The 18,776-nt window shown below is 49.0% G+C and overlaps 6 protein-coding genes across 6 annotated transcripts, besides 6 other annotated features; 3 read left to right on the top strand and 3 right to left on the bottom strand.

Annotated features, from left to right (window-relative positions):
- Positions 1–135: 135 nt before the first annotated feature.
- On the top strand, positions 136–2,289 carry NFIA_036380 (uncharacterized protein; the record flags this gene model as incomplete). Its single annotated transcript, XM_001265962.1, has 1 exon — positions 136–2,289. The coding sequence occupies one exon, from the start codon at positions 136–138 to the stop codon at positions 2,287–2,289; it is 2,154 nt and encodes a 717-aa protein (XP_001265963.1).
- Positions 2,290–2,456: 167 nt separating this feature from the next.
- Positions 2,457–2,488: a microsatellite.
- Positions 2,489–3,936: 1,448 nt separating this feature from the next.
- Positions 3,937–3,992: a microsatellite.
- Positions 3,937–3,993: a microsatellite.
- A 4,042-nt stretch (positions 3,994–8,035) lies between these two features.
- Positions 8,036–8,089: a microsatellite.
- Positions 8,090–8,121: 32 nt separating this feature from the next.
- Positions 8,122–8,307: a microsatellite.
- Positions 8,146–8,201: a microsatellite.
- Positions 8,308–9,216: 909 nt separating the features above from the next.
- Positions 9,217–11,159, top strand: NFIA_036390 (putative MFS sugar transporter; the record flags this gene model as incomplete). Its single annotated transcript, XM_001265963.1, has 8 exons — positions 9,217–9,301; positions 9,356–9,555; positions 9,609–9,884; positions 9,936–10,129; positions 10,183–10,224; positions 10,272–10,328; positions 10,383–10,767; positions 10,821–11,159. 8 exons carry the CDS (start codon positions 9,217–9,219, stop codon positions 11,157–11,159), a joined length of 1,578 nt encoding a protein of 525 aa, XP_001265964.1.
- A 498-nt stretch (positions 11,160–11,657) lies between these two features.
- Positions 11,658–13,396, bottom strand: NFIA_036400 (damage-control phosphatase ARMT1 family protein; the record flags this gene model as incomplete). Its single annotated transcript, XM_001265964.1, has 6 exons — positions 11,658–11,888; positions 11,952–12,811; positions 12,865–12,977; positions 13,043–13,173; positions 13,237–13,307; positions 13,375–13,396. The coding sequence occupies 6 exons, from the start codon at positions 13,394–13,396 to the stop codon at positions 11,658–11,660; spliced, it is 1,428 nt and encodes a 475-aa protein (XP_001265965.1).
- Positions 13,397–13,895: 499 nt separating this feature from the next.
- Positions 13,896–15,587, bottom strand: ppt1 (protein serine/threonine phosphatase PPT1; the record flags this gene model as incomplete). The annotated part of the gene is made up of 5 exons (XM_001265965.1): positions 13,896–13,931; positions 13,988–14,718; positions 14,775–15,210; positions 15,275–15,355; positions 15,435–15,587. 5 exons carry the CDS (start codon positions 15,585–15,587, stop codon positions 13,896–13,898), a joined length of 1,437 nt encoding a protein of 478 aa, XP_001265966.1.
- A 440-nt stretch (positions 15,588–16,027) lies between these two features.
- spt4 (transcription elongation factor SPT4) lies at positions 16,028–16,564 on the top strand (the record flags this gene model as incomplete). The annotated part of the gene is made up of 4 exons (XM_001265966.1): positions 16,028–16,111; positions 16,178–16,375; positions 16,425–16,477; positions 16,531–16,564. 4 exons carry the CDS (start codon positions 16,028–16,030, stop codon positions 16,562–16,564), a joined length of 369 nt encoding a protein of 122 aa, XP_001265967.1.
- Positions 16,565–16,986: 422 nt separating this feature from the next.
- On the bottom strand, positions 16,987–18,646 carry gatA (4-aminobutyrate transaminase gatA; the record flags this gene model as incomplete). Its single annotated transcript, XM_001265967.1, has 4 exons — positions 16,987–17,033; positions 17,084–18,246; positions 18,303–18,338; positions 18,393–18,646. 4 exons carry the CDS (start codon positions 18,644–18,646, stop codon positions 16,987–16,989), a joined length of 1,500 nt encoding a protein of 499 aa, XP_001265968.1.
- Between the last annotated feature and the right edge of the window lie 130 nt (positions 18,647–18,776).

The raw sequence follows: 18,776 nt of genomic DNA on the forward strand, positions 1-18,776 counted from the left end.
AGAGCTTTAGCACCCACTCAATGGTCGATGCTGACCAATGATCGACTACCTGCATTTATCTTCTAAAGACCGGAATTGCCATGGTTGCGCGCTGACTTTGTATTGTTGTTCGTTTCCCTAGACAACTCAAAGGTTATGGATCCTCCCGAAACACCAGCTCCTGTGTTTGCTATCCGCGCCTTTAAAAGTGCCCTATTTGGCACTCCAGGAGCGGAAGACGAGGAGGTTAGCGACCAGAAGCCAGACGAAAAACCAGCGAGTCGCCAGACGAGCAAAAGTGATCTACTGAAGCCCCCAGTTGCTTATCGCGCGACAAATGTCACCAAGACTGAAAAGACGGACCTCGATATGGCAGTAAACGCGATTGTGTCGCCGACCAAAAGCATATTGGTCACACCGGGTACTGCTGCAAATCGGCGGAAGACAGTCTCGTTTGGTGATGGTGTCGTTGACAACGAAAGAAAGCGAAACGATGCGTCCGCGCAATCGTCCAGAACGCCGACGAATCTATCAGGCAACCTAAGCAGCCAGTGGCTGTCGAGCTCTACAGACAGCAAAGGCAAGCCGCGAAGCAGACTTACGCAAGCACTACTGGATTCTCGAGACAAGTCTCCCAATGACTCTACTACGACGACTAACGGCCAACGAGCTGATCCTTCTCCTTCCACGAACACCGCATCCAAGGAGGCATCGCAGTCGACCAAGGAAGATGACGAGACTGTCAATCTGGATGACCCACGTTCTCAGTCTGGCAAATACTGGAAAGCTGAGTTTGACAGCTACCGTGCAAGAACGACGAGCGAAATCAGAAAGCTGATTCAGTATCGGTCCGCTGCCAAGAAATTCGCTCTGATGAAGGAAGCAGAAGCTTCGCGTCTGGCTAAGAAGCTGAAGGAGGAAGAAGTGAAGGTCGCCGAAATGGAACGACACGTCACACAGCTCGCGTCCTCAATGGTGGCGGAAAACGCAAAGGCAGATAGAGAGCAATTGGTTCAAGATTTGACTAAACAGACAGCTTTGGCCCTGCAGTATAAGCATCGAGTCAACACCCTACGCAAGCTCCTAGAGCAGCATGGTGTTGTTGGTAGTGAGGTGGATGACATCGTGGGAAAACGAGAAGCGAATAACTCGTCCAACGATACAAGCCAGGAGCTGCTTAAAACCCAGCAGGCTCTGAGTCAGGCGAATGCCAGGATTGATGAGATGAAACTCCAGCAAGCCGAGTTCGACAAACTCAAGGAACTCGCACAAAGCTCAGAGCAGAAGGCCTCGGAACTGGCTCGAGAAAATCTCACACTGAAGCAGTCCTTGGCGAGAGTCAAACAAGAGATGAGCAAATATGAAGGGCGACGCAAAGAAAAGGAAGCGAAGCTCAAGCAACGAGAGATCAAACTTGAAGCCCGGATTCAGGAGTATCGCAACCGTCTGAAGGCGGCTTCACAGGAACATCGCGAAGTGGAAGAAGACCTCAGAGAGTCGTTCAATGAAGAACGACGTCGCATGCAGGACCAGATTGACCTTCTCCAATTGAAGGTAGCGGCGTTCGAGCGCGTCCCCGACCATAAGATCCGCAACCGCCACTCATACAGTCCGCAGAAGGACTACACTGGGATCCAAGTGTATGATTTTGGGCGCACCCTCGCTCAGCGCAACGAGACCGAAGAGTCGCAGGAGATCGATGAACCGCCGAGTCCCAGCCCACGCTCGAAAGACCGACGCTCGCATAATCTACGCAACCCCACCGTTGATATCGATTTACAAAAAGCTGCTCAAGCCCTGAATATGGAGGGGACCAATACTCAACAACTGCCATTCACAGACTCACCTCTTAAAGTTCCTGGTCGTCGTTCTCGCAGAGCGACGGTCACTGCTGCTGACCCAGTTCCACCCTCTTCGCCCCCTGAGCTAACACCTATAGACGTATCTACCGAGATGCTTGCTAAAAAGTCGAAGTACAACCACCATGACTACCAAACGCATCTGCCAACTCTAACTACCCTCGACTCCCTTGCGCGCCACCTAGCCGAGCGCGATGAGGGCCAACAATATCGTACCCATCGTCAGAAAGCGCGCCGTGCGCCGTCAAAGTACAGCTTGGATGCCATATCCAGCTTGGCGGACTTGCGTCTCACCGAACGAATGGGAAAGAGACACAGCCTGGCAGCATTACAGCGAGACTCTATACCGGTGGAACGGATGCTTGCTGCCCAAGCACGACTCAAACGAAAGGACCAGTCCCGCAAGAGCAAAGAAGGCGGCAAGGAATTCGTGAAGACGTACAATACATGATCATGTCGTTCATTTGATATCTTTCTTTTTGTTTGTCTTGGTAAAGCGTGGGTTTGGGGGATTAAGGACTGGAGTCGGGTCTGATTTTGCTAAGGGTCTCAGCTTTAATATCCCTGATGTTCTTCAACATTACGATGCTGCCTTTTCTCATATGTTTTCATCGTCCCTTTTTTTTTTTTTTTTTTCTTTTTCTTCTTTTCCTCAGAGATTACCCGAACGTCCAGTGACCGGCCAGTATACCCGTATGAGACTCGTTTGTGCTATGTCTAAGGCATACTAGTTTTCCAACATTGGTCTCTTTCATTTAATAAAGATTGCCTATATCTCAACAGCAATGATACGCACTACTCTGTAGATGCTGTTAAATAAAGTCGAACGTGTAGCACCTATTGCAGAGGTCATTTGCAGGCTATGCTTGCCAAATTTGGACATGGCCACGACCTCAGATGTTCTTGTGAGATTGGTTTCGTAGACACTGAGCTCGCAACAACCATCACACAACATTAGCTGGTGCTGTTTATCCAAGTCTCTCAGTATAGTTAACCCCTTTATGCTTGTAAAACGAGGACCTGTGAACTCCCTCTTGTGGTTAGTTTTGCTGTTTTGGGTATGATCACTAAATATGCTGTCTTGTAAACACCACCCTTATTATAACCTTTAGTATATAAGAGCTGTCCTCTTGCTGTTCTAACCATCCTCTCTCAACTCCTTCTTCCCCCAAACTCCCCTAAATATTTCACTCCCTTCTGGTCACTACTGTTATCTTATCTGCCCATATAGCTACTACTAACCCCCTTTCTTTACTCCTACTAGAAACTACAGCTGTGCCTCCCCTCTCTTATCTCTACTTTATAGTTTCCTTACCAGCTATCAGCCTTAACTGGTTATTAAGCTGCTGGTAGTTAGGATATAACTATATTGATAAGTTTAACTTCTTCAAGCATATCCAGCAGCTCATCTAGAGGTCTTTACACCTCTAAATATCCAACATGGCTTTGCGGCAGCTGGAATCCATCCTTAAAGCCAGAGAGGGTGCTTGAGAAGCTGAATATCCAAATCTCAGCCCCTACCCCCAGCCCCCCTCCGAGTCATGCAAGTCAATCAACTAACTCATCTTAGCTTACTACACCTCATACACTTCGCAATTATACAAGCAAGCATCCTCAGTCAAGACGCTCCTAAAACAACGCTCTCAAGGCCCTTTGACGCCTTCAAAATTAGTTATACATGTCAGTGACACAACGAACTCGTAGCACTGACATGATTCAACGTATCAGTGACACGAAGGATCACAGCAGTGACAAGAGGCAGAGCAAGGACTACAGGAAATATAAGGACACTCATTCATGTGCTTAGTCTAGTTCTTGGTGATCAGTCTCATAAGTTACTTAGTACCTACGTTTCAACATTGTTACTACAGAGTTACCTTTAGTAACAAGACCAGTCTCAACTCGTCCGCACTCTTCTAACTATTGATTATACGTGCTCCTTAGGCCTGGCACTTTGGACTCGAGTCCCGTAAAGACGGCAGTCTGGTGTCTGCGCCCCATCAACGACGGGAGTCCGCGGCAACTTCCACCCTACATAGGTTAGTACCCTGACGACTGGTCTGCTAACTGGTCTAAACTTGACGACGAAGCCCCGGCCTAGTAGTAGTAGTAGTAGTAGTAGTAGTAGTAGTAGTAGTAGTAGTAGTAGTAGTAGAAGAAGAAGAAGAAGATTAACACATGACCCAAAGTCAGATAGAACTCCAGAGAACAAATTGTTGTGCATCTGGAGAATAAATATCAAGAAAAATAGCGAGCCAGGTGAGTGCAATAGAACGGGGTTGTTAGATCACTGATATGCTAACACTTGAAAGAAATACTCTAACAAGGATGCAAAAGAAGAGAACAACAGGTAGGAAGGCCTTCCTATGATAGATAGCATAGCTTGCTCAGTTACCTCCATATCAAAGTGTTGAATAACCCTCAACCCCAACAACCCCCCCCTTGCCAGATTTCATGAGTCTCCATGGACAACCTTTCAACCCGATTAATCTGGAATCGATGTTCCCGATTTTCACCTCTAATTGGGAACGCACAGTCCCGTGTTGCAGTCACAGTGTGCGTTCCGGTCTGGGCAATTTGTTGCATAGTGCCATACGTTTGTACCAACCGCATTTCTGACACATCTCATCTTTAGAAACTATATGTTAGCATATGAATACTGATCAGATAGCATGCAACGCACAGAATGGCCACCGTTTTTCTCACATCCCATCACACCCTCGCTAGGGCAAGCCAAGTTATTTTTTGCGTTGCACACAGCCCGTGGAACCAAAGTCATTGCAGAGGCAGTGCATGCAAGAATAAAGACAGAGAAATGCAGTATCATCATCTTGAAAGAGGAGGTTTGTAGAAGTTCTTAGTAAAATCCAGATCTATTGTCTTGTTTGAGTAGTTACAAGGGAATTGGGGGGATTTATAGGCATATTTATACCACAGAAGTGGCCCTGTATATGTTAGTATGTCTGTTCCTTTTACTGATTCTCAGAATCTGGAAATTGTTGTCCAGAGAGCCCTGCTGGGAGGAAAAGTCGCCAAGACATTTAGTTTCTTTTAAATGCCTCATGATAGCAAAAGAACTTGGTCTTTGCTGGCTCGGCCCGAAGATTGGGTAGTATCGGGTTCACTTTATATTAAAATCACGTACTTTAGTGGAATCTAGACAATACAACCCTGCCTCCCAACAACCTACTTTCTCTATTTCTTTTCTCTTTTCTAATCCCACTCCCTGGTAGGCTGGTACACTGCCCTTTTCTGAATGGTGCCATTACCTCCTCAGGCTCCTCTCCCGTTTCGCTCATCAGCTGCGGAGTCACTAACGTGTCATCTGGTTGCCTGAGAACTTTTTTTGTTAGACTTTCAAGCAATCTACTTTATCCTGCTTGTGATACTATGGAGCTAGGCTGCTATCCCATACCTTGTGGTTAAGACGGGTTTCGCCGTATCAGGCACAGGTCGATCAGTGATTTTGAGTATGAACATCTTTTCCAGTTTCCTTCCTAAATTCCCTCTTTTTGGTCCTTCGCATATGATGAATTCAGCGGTGGTACGGATATCTCCTGTGGTAGAGGTTGATTTCCTAATTGTGTACATAGAGTAGTATTTCGTAGCCATATATACATAAACATCAGTAACGGCCGCGCCATGCTTCTGACCGATTCATCTACTTTAATGGTCAACTTGTTCAATGGGCCTGTGGGGGTTTAGGGAGCCAAAAAAGACTTTCAGGTAGTCCAGTTACCCAAGCTAGAGTATCATATAATCAAGGATGTATAGTCTGGAATGTACTCCCTTTTAGGGTAATTTCTTGACCCACTGAATCCAGCTTCTTTCTTGTGCCCTGCCTTATTCATTAGCCAGTCACTGCTTGTCTTTCATGTTGGTATATATCTACAACTAGGCTAAAAGCTGCACTAGTTCAATAGTCTGTTTGATAAGTAAGGCTTAGAGCTGCAACTGTAAAACACAGTTAGAGCAGGCACCCGGGTTTAATCATCAGGTGATATTGATGAGGATTGGTAGATACATCTGCAAATTCTAGTAAAATTTGAGTATTGGGTGAATTGGCCTTGCTGCTTTTCCATAGCAAGGCAGAATGATGGAATCAGTGCACCCAGACCAGGTATAAGAAGGCCAATCGAACCTGGAAAAGCAGTAAAGCACTGGCACTGTGATATACTTATTATTACATAAACACTATTATCCGCATATCTTGGCGTGTGTGGAGATAGGAAGAATCAGTATATTGCGACCCTGATATCTCCAGGGACTGACATCTATTTCCTACTGAGCAAAACACTACGGCACTAAGACCATTACCATTCTCATTCTAGTAGGTGAGCAATGTCACCCTGAAGTCGTGCCACCAGTGAGTGGGGTGAGTGGAGGGGGTGAATGGGTAAGCACTAGGGTAGGAAATCACACAGTAGTTGTTTGACTAATTGCTCTTTATCACACATATTACAAGCACCTTCTTTGCCAACATCGTACTAGGAGGAATGGACATGTTCCTATCGCGGAGAAAATTTATCTTTGAAGTTGTGGTTTTGTTCTAGTGGGAAGCACTATTTTTGAAACAGCTTCCTTCCCCCTGATCATCTGTCTTGCCTCAAGTTGGCTTATATGCATTGAAAGAGTCTGTGATGGTTGATTTAAGATGCCTGTTGATTCAAACCTCCTTCAACTACCTTGCTATAATCATACTGTATCAACCCACTGTGAATTTTCCCTGGTTTGCTGTCATTGCTGACCAACACATCACCTAATGAAATGTCATTTTTTCCTTTGGGGACTCATCCTCTAATCCCCACTGTCACCCCAAACTCAAGCCGACAAAAAGTTAAACACATGCGAGACGCAACAGCCGCGGCAGACACTTTCCCATATACACTACCTGGAAGGTGGACAATGGCCGCCATATCATAGGCGTTGGGGTCAGTAGTAGACCAATCAGGTGGAGTGTAGGTCTAATTAAGCAAGGCGCAGCCGCGCGGGCCGCTGCCGCCTCCAGAGGCAAGGCGCAGATCCAGGCAACGGTGTAGTCATCAGGCGTGAGGGAAGCCATCATCATTATCAGAAGGCCTAGAGGGCTTTATGGCTGGTTAAAGTTTATGTATAGAGGTAATCAAAATAGCATACAGGGAGTAAATGAAGAAAGTCTCAGGTTAGAGAAGAAAGAGGGGTGATCAGCCTCACATCCTGCGTGGCTGACTCTGACTCACTTAATCAGCCAGACATCTAGCTGTGATTCTATGAATATCTTGATAATTATAGATTGTATAGGAAGCATATGTGTTAAAAGCCATCTCACAGTATTTTAGCATATTTCTTGGCCACTCAAGCAAGTAATAGTATCAGAGAATACTTCCTCATCTATGAATGTTAAGAAGTCATGGCCCTGAGCGAAAATCACCTCCAACAAGCCGGATCCGGATTTAGTATTATCACAAAGTGACACCTAGCCAGTTAAGGATAATGACCACTTAGTCCAACTGGCTTCTGCTTCCCTGCCAAGTAGCAACCATCTCGTCTCTTACAACAGCTGCTAGTATTTGCAGGCAAGGCATGCCCAATATGATGGTCATCAAGGCAGCCATAAACAGAAATATGGGAGACTATTCGCCTTAGTCTTGCAATAAGAAGTCAATTATCTCGGAAGTGTTTTAAAGAGGCCAGAAGATACACTTCAAATGATCCGCTCTCTCATTCCTAAAAGAATTGGGCATTCAATGTCAGCAGCTCGGTTTTGTCCAGTTTACATCCAAGGATCCATGGTACGGCAAGCCATTGGGACAAAACCAAAAAATAACTGTAGGAGTTTTAAGTATGTAGACCGCTCTGAGTTCCGCCTAACTCGAATTACATTTCCATACCGTTTGGAATTTTCATATATAGGGATTTGTCAACCGATCCCTGATAATAGCGAATCTATGGTAGTCGCTAGTAAACGGTATGATTCGGGATAAAAGAAGGTCTGATTTCTGGCAATCTAGCTATCTAACTAACTATTTATAATCGACTAAATGGAAAAACTGTAAAATCTTTTCGGCGAGTTGAATCCGTGGTCGAATCCAGCGGTCTGATTGGCCCAGCCAGAATTCGGTTAAATATCGATATCCGATAATCTCCGGATTCGATAGCGGTAAGATATGGCTGACAGATATTTCATATGGTAGGGATTCAAAGTAGGAATATTAAATGATTCAAATCACCGTATAGTAGGGATTCAGATCACCATATAGTAGGGATATCAAAGTCATTCAAATCGTCAATTCGTCATAGGGTTGGGATATTGAATGATTCAAATCGTCATATAGTAGGAATTCGAATTACCATGTAGTAGGGATTTGTATTATCATATAGTAGGGATATTGAATGATTTATATTGTTATATGGTAGGGATTCAAATTACCATATAGTAGGATTTGAATCACCATATAGTATGGATATTAAATGATTCAAAACATCATATATGAGCTGAATTTTTGGGCGTAAGTCCACGGCAGTTGATATAAGAGGAATCTGTGCGATTGGAACGAAGAACTCTAAAGAACTCACTTACGGAGCGACTTGTGTCGCGTAGTTTCTAAGATAGTCAATCCGTCGCCTATCAGACAGACATGGCTGCCCTTCTCGATTAATCGCAGAGGCAACTCGGAGAGTCTCCGATGTGATGCCTGGTCAACGTCCCCTGACCGTCCCCTTCAGGAATTGTCCCACGGGTTGGAGCGGCGGAGTGAGCCAGCGAGAATATTATACCCTGGAGTTCCTGCTGCGAGGCGAGATAGCCCGGGTCCTGGGAGAAGCCATCTGGTTGCGAGGTCCCTGCTGGCGAGAGGAACAAATTCTCAGTGTGGGAGGATGTAGAAATTCACCGTCGCTTCTTAGGTGGTCCAGATGCCGACATTTTGCTAAAGAAGTTAGATGAGATACTCTTGTGTTGACGATGCTGAATGCGAGCTCGATGATAGTGCAGTTTCCACCCCCAGCTGTCCGCTTTGATTCGAGGCGCGGTGAGTTGGAGTCACTCACTAGCAATACATGATGATAAGGGCTTTGATATCGTCATGCGATGCAACTTTAAGTCGATTGATTACCCAGGTGGCGCCCCAGCTTCCCCATATTTTGCGGGGTAGCGGCATGGATTCTGTGCTCGCGGGGGAAGTCCGTGGCTCGAATTGCCAAATTGGGATGGGATCTTCGGGGTAATACATTCGAAGGATCCTCGAAGCTGGGGATGCCTGTTGCAGGTTGTGTTGCACTGACATATTACGCTACTTCCACTCGGTATATTTATGCTCGAGATTTCCACCGATCCATGCGCATCCTTGTAGATACGTGCAGAGTTCTGCGCGTCGGAGATTGAGCAGAGAAATCTAGGATGGCCAAGATTAACATGTTTGGAACAGGCTTCACCCTGCAAGCTGCCATATGGGCGGCTTGTGGGATGGCCTTCATACTTTTTGGTAAGGTGATTCATCTTTGTGTCCTTTTTGTTTGGCTTCATTAATCTATCTTAGGCTACGATCAAGGAGTATTTAGCGGTATCGTGGAGAATGAAGACTTCCTCGATACTATGCATCATCCAGGAGATAGTCTTATGGGGATCATAGTCTCCATATATAACCTTGGCTGCTTCACAGGGTGTATCGTCAACTTTGTTGTCGCGGAATGGCTGGGAAGGCGGCGGGCTATGTGGGTTGCAATGATATGGATAATTGTGCGTTCCTGTGACAACTCGAGTCTGCGAGGATTGTCTGACCAGATGAGCAGATTGGCGCCTCGTTGCAAACATCAGCATTCTCTGTTGCCCATCTGATGGTAGGGAGATTTGTCACGGGCATTGGCACGGGTATTGAAACCTCCACCGTTCCCATGTATCAAGCCGAGTTATGCGAGGCTTCGAAGCGCGGCAAACTAGTATGTAGTGAGCCCTTGCTTGTCGGCGTGGGAATTGTCATCAGCTATTTCTTTGACTACGGAATGAGCTTTGTTGGTGGTCAGATTGCCTGGCGACTGCCCATTGCGTGTCAGATGATCTTCGCTTTCGTAAGTAGCATACTGCGGCGAACGAGAGGTGCCATCTAACATTGGGTCAAGGTTGTGATTATTCTGGTATTTGGGTTGCCGGAGTCTCCCCGATACTGTTATAAGGAACAGCGCAACGACGAAGCGCTCCAGATTCTGAGCGACGTCAATGGTCTTCCAAAGGACGATCCCAAGATCGTGGCAGAACAGGAAGAGATTCTTGAAGCTCTCGAACTCGAGACAAAACATGGGGTGTATAAGTGGAGGTAGGAATTAGTGTTCAGAGGGACGAATGCTTCTAACTGACTGATTGGATCAGAAATATATTTAGGCGCGACGAAGTTTCGACAGGCCATCGGGTGTAAGTATCGTCAATCCTTATATGTACTTGGCTGATTCGTGGTATAGTCTTCTAGCATATAGTATGCAGTTTATGAATCAAGTCGGCGGCATCAATCTTGTAGTGTATGAGGTGCTTGCGAATCTTTATGTCGTCCCGTCACTGACAGAGACCCGTAGCTACTTCATACCCACAGTTCTCAACAGTAACGTCGGCCTCAGCAAGAACCTCTCGCTCATTATCGGAGGCTGCGTTCAGGTCATGTTCGTCATCGGCAGCTTCTTCCCTACCTTCTTCGTGGACCGTGTCGGTCGTCGGGTCCCGATGATGTGGGGATCCTTTGGCTTAGGGCTCTGCATGATGATGGTATCCATTCTCCTGAGCTTCAAGGGAAAGGCAAACGAGCATGCAACGTCCTCAGCCTCCGTTGCATTCTTCTTCCTCTACATGCTCATCTTCGGCGCATCTGTCAACTGCATCCCTTGGGTCTACGTGCCGGAGATCCTGCCTCTTCACGCCAGAGCGAAAGGAACCGCCGTGGGTATTTCTTCGAACTGGATCTGGGTGAGTTGAGTGACTTGCCCTTAGAGCGTCGGTTGCTGACCATCTGCATACAGAATTTCTTCGTTGTCATGATCACACCCATCATCATCAACCGGCTGCAGTGGAAGGCTTACTTGATATTTATGTGCACGAACTTTGCCTTCGTGCCATTGGTATATTTCTGCTATCCTGAAACAGCCAATTTGACGCTGGAGGAGATCGATTATCTCTTCACCAATCCAGAGAAAACAGCCGTCAGAATTTCGAATGAACTTCACAAGGAGAGAAAGAAGCATGGGCATACAAGACTTGCTCACATCAATGCAAGGGGACACAATAGCTCAGTGATTGAAGATACTCAGGAGAAGGCTCCTGGCATTCAAGCTCCTGGTGAACATGTTGAGAACGTTTAGGCCTATTCCAGCATATTGATAAGCAGATATATGACTCTTTGGATAACATCATAAACGGTGACATTTCTTGTACCTATCGCAGACTGCGTGAGCCATACGTACTATCTGATTGTGCGACCCAATCTGAGAGGTTGAGATCAACATATCTGGCAGTCAGTGGTTGAATTACGCGATCTGGCCCATTCAACTGTACAACTTTAACAACACCCTATGACTACAGTGGCTCCATTGTCTGCCAAGCACCATGACAGGGAAAAAGCTGGTAATATTCGGGCTGGCATGATCCGCTTCTGGCAGGAACCTGGCAAGGAGTGCCGCGGATGTTGCAAGCTATCGAAGATAATACCATTCTCGAAGCGAGCAACATGGCGAGAAGCCGTCGGTTTGATGTGAATGCACCTGGGAGATCACTCGAACGGTGCCAGATATTGCGGAGATTGATATAATATGATGATCCTCTATTTAATTATCTATTCTATTCATTTACGGGACATAAATTTAGGCTTTACCGTCACAGAAAGAGATAACAGCATACTTGCCGCTCCATGCCCACTTCCGCGCCTTGGGGTTGTCCCCGCCTTGCGTCTCACGGAGTTTCTCGTCTTCACCTGGCTTCAGACCCACAACAACATCTGCTTTGCACGTGCGGAAGGAGAGAATGCGGATGCCGGAGCTGGGGCCCAGAGGGCCAATGGCTGTTGTAAAGGGGGTTGTTGGGTCCCAGGCGGCCTGTCAAATAGTTAGCCACGGAAGTAAATACCGGTCGGTATATGGAGTTGAGGAGAAACTCACGTCGTTGGTCAACTTCCGGTAGTTCAAATCACCCTTGAACAGGACGAGTTCGCTCTGCTTCAAATCCTCAAACAGATCGGGTGCAACGTAGGGCATCCGCCAGTAAGAGCCTCCAGCGGTCCAGAAAGCGTGGGGACGGATGACCAGTTTTCCCTCGCTGTGGAATTCACTCCACTGATCAAACAGGAACCTCACCTCAGCCAGTTCCTTCTCGGAGAGGGGCTCGTACTCGCGTCCTGTGTCGTCCGGGGCCGTATAGAAGCCCTGTGCGTCCGCCAGAGCGTTGAGGAGATCCATAAAGTCCCGCGGGGTAACGTCCGAGACGAACCACGGGATCACCTTGGGATGGAGTACCACGGTTGTCGCTAGGCCGGCCGAGAGGAGGTAGCCGGCCAGGATGAGATCCACGAACAGCTCAAAGCCAGAGTTATCAAGCACGATATCCACACGGCGCTCGCCGTCCTTCTTCTCCTTCTGCGCCTTGGCGAGTACATCAAAGGCGGCGTCCAGATCGTTGACGAGGATGTTCTCCTCGGCCGCCTTGCGCGCCTTGGAACCCTGCAGTTTCTGGATATCCTCGTATGTGAGAGACGTCAAAAGAGAAAGATCTGTCGCGTTACCCCACAGGCAGATCTCGCACATTTCAGAGAAGAGTAATCGATCGGCTTGCTCGATCTCCTCCGCGGCCTTGCCGTCCACTCCCTTGCCTTTCTGTGCCTGAAGCGCGAGCTCATGGTACCGCGCCGCTAGCTCCAACACCGCCGGACGCGATGACTTGAACGTAGACATCTTCTGCCGGGAGAAAACATCGTAACCCTTCCAGTTCTTCGACAGTGCAAAGAGAGTACTGACGCGCCGGTCTGTCTTCGTCAGCACCGTCCGCATTACCACGTATTAAAATTTTGTAACGCACAAAGATAGCATTCTGAGAACAGCCACGAAGCATTCTGCCATGAGAGCGTTCCTCTCTGCTCCAATTCCTGGTTATACTCGGCAATACCTGGCTCGCCATCGTCGGGAAGCGGTCTAACCATGAAAAGCCCAATCAATCAGCCATTCTTCGATACAAGCTGAAGGATGAAATCACCTACGTCAGCTTTCTGTCGTGCTGAATCTCATATTTCAACTTCGCCAGTTCCTCAATGATAGCCTTGCCCTCCTTGCGTTTCTCCTCGTCGGTGACGTCGGCTACGGTGCGGTGAAGATCGTCGATTGCGCTGGTCTATACCATCCCTCATCAGTCATTGTGGATTGTCAAAAGAGCCAAAGGCGCGAAAAGACGTACGATGATGACCGGCCACCGCTCGCGCGCGGAGACGTAGCCGAAGCTAGATGGATCGGAGGTGAGGTATTGCGCTGTGAGGATGCAGGAGGGCGGGGTTAGATCGGTCTGCCCCTCTTTGAGAGAGAATGGGGAACATACGGGTCTTGGGGTCGTATTCCATCTTTTGTCCGTTTCAATCACAATTTTTGGGTAGGGAAGATGTTTGAAGGGATTGATAGATTGAGAAGAAAAGAAAGAAAGATAGCTAGAGTTGAATGACGATGGCTCAAAAGCTGGACTGCGTGGGGTAAAGTGGGCGGATAATTGCCCGGTGAACGGCTTCATAGGTAATTCGGTTTAGGAGCAATTGTGAGGGATTACCTATCCATTCCACTGCATTGAAAAGCTCAAGTAAAGACATTTTCAAGCTAAAGCAATCTGGATAATTGATTTTAATTCAAAAGCTATCGTGTACCGATCTCGATCACAGATTGTTCCGCTATGCAAGGGATCAAAAACATAGATCAAAAGAAATAGATACACCACGTCTGTTATCCCAAAACATCCATATGTAGCATCTAATTCCCATAACCAGAGGTCGCTACGTTCTGACCAAACAAGGGAGATCTTCCTCCTATCCGAAACAAACGCCAACCAGTGCTGAGTTCGTAAAGGTCATATCACATCATCGACAAGATGGAGTTCTGCGCGTAAGCCTGGAGAGACATAGTTAGCTTTGTAACTTGAGCAGATACGAAAGGACAGGATTTACCATTGGCTTGATGTCAGGGTGAGGCACTGCTTCAAAGACCTTGAAGTCAAGCTTGAGTTCGGGCCCGATGTTGATAAATGCACCCTTGTTCTCGGTGGTGTCGCAGTACTTGGGCGCAGAGAAGACGGTGATGCACCGTCCGTCGTGCTCGACCTCGTAACCTTCCATGCGGACCTCGTGCGACCGAATGATAGCTTCCAGTCCGTTCTTTTCGCAGAAGCGCTTCGTTACATCGGGCCCGAACTGCAGGCCAACACCTCTCTTGCTGGGCCCACGGCCCGGCTCGGTCTGAGGGTCCGTCCAGAGCATCTCCATCATCAGGCCTTGCTGTCCGGGCTGTCGTTGGTTGTGTCGGTTCAGTTTCCGGATATCGTCCAAGGTGATCTGGTCGTCGGAGAAGAGGCCACCGTGCAGGACAAGGTACTTGCTGCCAATCAATGTGGCCAGGGGCAACGCGGAGAAGGACTCGGAAAAGACCTTGAACAGGCGTTCGTTGTACTTGGCTTTGCACTCGCCCTCGAAACCATAGACCTTGTTCATGTCGTCTGTCTCGTGGTTGCCCCTGTTCAAGAAGATGCGGTTGGGGCGGAGCCACTTGTATGCGTAGAGGAGCAGGGCAATCTCGGTGGACCACGAGCCACGGTCGACAAAGTCGCCGTTGAAGAGGTATGCATGCGTCTCGGAGGGGTAGCCATTTATGTTGAAGATGTTTAAAAGGTCGAAGAATTGGCCTAGCACAATGTTTAGCGGGCAAGGCACCGTACACCGGACAGAAAACCAAACTCACCGTGTGTGTCACCACAAACCGTCAACTTAGTACCCTGCTCCACACCGATCTCGACCATCGTCGGTTCCGCATAGACGATATCCTTGACAGCCTTGATGATCTGGAACGCATACTTGCGATGGATCTTCTTGCCGTTCTTGAACCTCTCAATCATATCATTGATGAACTCTTGAGTCATCTCCTTCTCCAACTGAACGCCATCATAGGAGGAATCGACGGCAATCGCATCAATGTCCAAGTCCTCGAACGCAGACGGCGGCTCCCCAACCTCAATTGCCTTCTCAAACTCTAACCGCCGCACAAGCTTCTCGCACTCTGCCAGCTTTAGTTTCGCATCGCGGTTGTTGGGTTCCTTCTTCACGACAGTTTTGAAGTCTTTGAGGGCTTCGCGGTAGTTCAGTATGGCGGTATTCGCAAGAGCTCTTCTCCAGTATGCCTAGCAGCGTGGTCAGCCAGTACTTGCGCAATAAGTTTCCTTGGAAAATGCGCATTCGACCCACCTTGACATACGAGGGGTCCAGCTCCAGAGCCTTGGTGGCATCCGCGATCGCAAAACCATATGCCTCAAGTTTGATATATGCCTGTGTCCCACTGTATCAGCATCTGCAGCTCACATTCCTTCACATTCTAGTGTAGACGCCCGCTCCGCGCCAAACGTACCTGCGCCCGGTTGCTGAAGAACGACGGTTCCCGATCGTACTTGTCTATCGCCTGCGTGTAGAAATCGACTGCGGTAGGCCATTCATGCTCGGCAAATGCCTTGTTCCCTTGCACTTTCAGTGCGGTGGCGGCCTCGAGATCGGATGAAGCCATCTGCGAAGCGTAGTAATCGTCCGAGGGAAAGGGTGCGATGGAATCGGTAGATGGGCACGAGGGCGATTTCCACGGATGGGAGAACAAGAGAGAAGGGATTGGAGATAGCAAACGCGGGGTTTACGCGGAGAGAGATAGACAAATATGGAAACGGGACAAAGAAGGGAAGAAAGGAAAGGAAAAATTAGAGATCAACTGTCAGCACTTCCTGAGTTCTTCTTCCTTCTTTTTCGCTCCCTTTGGCGGCGGCGTGCCAATCCTCCGTCTGTTCTGGTCCATTTCCGGTCCGGTCTTGGCATTTCTCTTTCCCGTCGCTCGACAATCGAACAATCCTCTCCTCGACCACAGCCTTTGCCAAAATAAGGATCAACTCTCATTTCCTGCTCACTCGGGCGTCAATCTCAGTCACCCGCTGGACGAAAGTCTGAAGAGCAAGAACTATGTCCTCATCCTTCTACGTCGCCCCAAGCCAGCAGCGCACGCTTCGCGCCTGCATGGTCTGCTCCCTCGTCCAACTACACAGTGTACGTCCCCTCGCCTCAACCCCCTGCCACACCCACTAAGCTTATTTTTTTTTTTTTACGTGCAAGAAATTCATGCGCGAAGGCTGCCCAAACTGCGATAACGTCCTCGGCCTCCGCGGCAACAACGACGCCATCCAGGAATGCACCTCGCAGGTCTTCGAGGGCCTGATTACCCTGCGCGATCCGACGACGAGCTGGGTTGCCCGCTGGCAGCGGTTGGAGGGATACGTGGCGGGGACATATGCTGTTAAAGTGACAGGATCGGTGAGTCGACACCTTCCAGTGATATCGGCCGAAGCTGATAAGTGTTTAGTTGCCAGACGATGTCATTACGAACTTGGAGGATTCGGGGGTCAAGTATATCCCGTACGTTTATCTCCTTGGCTCCTGCGTGAGTGGCGATACTGACCGGCTTGTAGGAGGGATGGCAGTGCGTTGGAGGAGGAGGCCTAAGATACTCGAATTATCGTCGGAGGAGGAAGTACATTTTGCTCGGATATAGGGATGTCTACAGGTGGACGAATTCTTCGTCAAAGCATGAGCTTGGAGTTTCGGTGTTATACATACATACGGCATGTTAGTAAATGGGCTTGCGCTGGAGTTTGGTCCTTTTTCTTTCTTTAGATCTCCAGATGATTTTCAGGTCAATGATGTTTCCACAGCGCTCCTTCCTAAATCGCCGATACCCTGTCTCTATGCTTGGAGAATATCCATGAGTGATCATATTCGATTACCACTTTTAGAACATAACTCATCATATATGCTACTCCAGAAACTCGAACCCGTGAGATATCCGCTTTGAATCAATCATAACGCCGAATAGTGCAAATCAAAAGAAAGACGAAAGAAAACAAATTGCCCGTTGAGCTAGAAGCTTACAGCTGCTTGATGATCTTCTCGACGCTCTCCAGGAGGATATCAGCTGTAACGCGTTAGCTTTTCATCCGCTACGTCAGACTGCAGAATGCTTACCGTGATGCTTCTGGAAGATCAGCATGGGGCGCAGGCGAACAGCGCTCATGCCACTGCCACCGATGTTGACACCGACGCCCTTGGCCTTGGCGAGGAACTCGTCGCGCTTGGGGGTGTCCCAGGCGATGAAGGTACCCTGGCCCTTGCCGCGAAGGTTCTGCAGATGCTCGGGGTACTGCTTAGCCAGACGCTCCAGACCAGTGAAGAGGTAGTCTCCGGTGGCGGCGGTGTTCTCGACGAGGTCCAAACGCTCGATTTCCTCGATGATGCCGCGGAAGATGAGGGCACGGGCTGGGTCACCCATCCAGGTGTTGAACTGGCGGTAAGGTTTGTTGGGGCGCAGAGCGGGGTTGCCGTAGTAGTAGCCCGCGGTCTGAGCCTTCTTAGAGAAGGTCACAATGTCGGGAGGAGTCTGGAGGTTCCAGTGATCGTGGGCCCAGAACTTGCCGGTGGCACCGACACCGGTCTGCACCTCGTCGACGATGAAGAGCACATTGTTGCGCTTGGTGATGTCGCGCAGACCCTGGAAGAAGGCAGGCGAGGCGTGGTTGTCACCGCCCTCGGACTGGATGGGCTCGACGACAACGGCAGCAACGGGGTTGTGGAACTCCTTGATGAGGCGCTCAACCTCCTGCAGGCAGCGCTGTTCCTCCTGAGCGTTCTCCTGCGCATGCTCCTCCAGAGGGTACTTGAGGGAGGGGAAGGGGGCCTGAGGCCAGTCAAAGGCGGGGATGTCCATCTTGTGGATGGCCTTGCTGCGGGTGGTGGACAGACTGCCGAAGAGACGGCCGTGGAAGGCAGACTTGAAGGAGAGGATGGACAGCTGGGGGGAACCGGGGGACTGGTTGTTCATGGTGGTCTCGAGCTCCTCCGCAGTGAACTCAGCCTGGGGTCCTCCACGCTGCTGCTGACGGTAGTACATGAACGCGGCCTTGTAGGCAGTCTCGTTGGCATCGGAGCCGGCCATGGCCGTGAACACCTGGTCAAGTCCCTTGGGAGCGACCTTGAGGATACCGGAGTTCAAGACATGAGCCCAATCAGCCGAGGGGAAGTTTCCCAGAGCTGGACGGTTGATCAAAGCAGTAACCATCTCGGGAGAGGAAGCGACCTGGCGCAGGTGGGGGTTGTTGTAGCCAACAGGAATGGAAGCAATCTGAGCATAGCTAGACAATACTCGAATAAGCGGATGTTCGGTTCTGAGAGAACAACGATGACTTACACATCGAGCAACACGTTTCCGTCGAGATCAGCAATGCTAGGAACAATGTTAGCCCACCTCGCACCAAAACTGCCAACCAGTTGAACGTACTAGTTACCAATAGACTTGGTATAATCAGTCAGCATGTTCAAGCTGCGGACATCAAAGACTTTGTCCAGCTCAGCAGTGGCGGCCTTGTTCTTGGGTCCCGGAATTGCGGTGACCACCTTGGGAGCGCTGGGCTCATCGGCGAAGTAAGGCTTCGCAGCTGCTCGGAGGTGCGGGGAGGTGGTGAGCGTGCGGGCTGCGACAGGGAAGCGAGAAGTGGCGCGGAGCCGGAGAGTCGAACGAGCAAGGAATGCCATTGTGAGATTTGAGTCTACGAGGCCGGAGTAAGAACTTGAAGATGAAGAATGTCCAGCAGGCGAAAACAGGTCGTACTTATACCAGGGGGACACCCAGCACCGAACCTAGATAAAAAGGTGTGGGGAAGCG

Source organism: Aspergillus fischeri, genomic scaffold (assembly GCF_000149645.3).
Source record: "Aspergillus fischeri NRRL 181 1099437636247 genomic scaffold, whole genome shotgun sequence".
NCBI lineage: Eukaryota > Fungi > Ascomycota > Eurotiomycetes > Eurotiales > Aspergillaceae > Aspergillus > Aspergillus fischeri.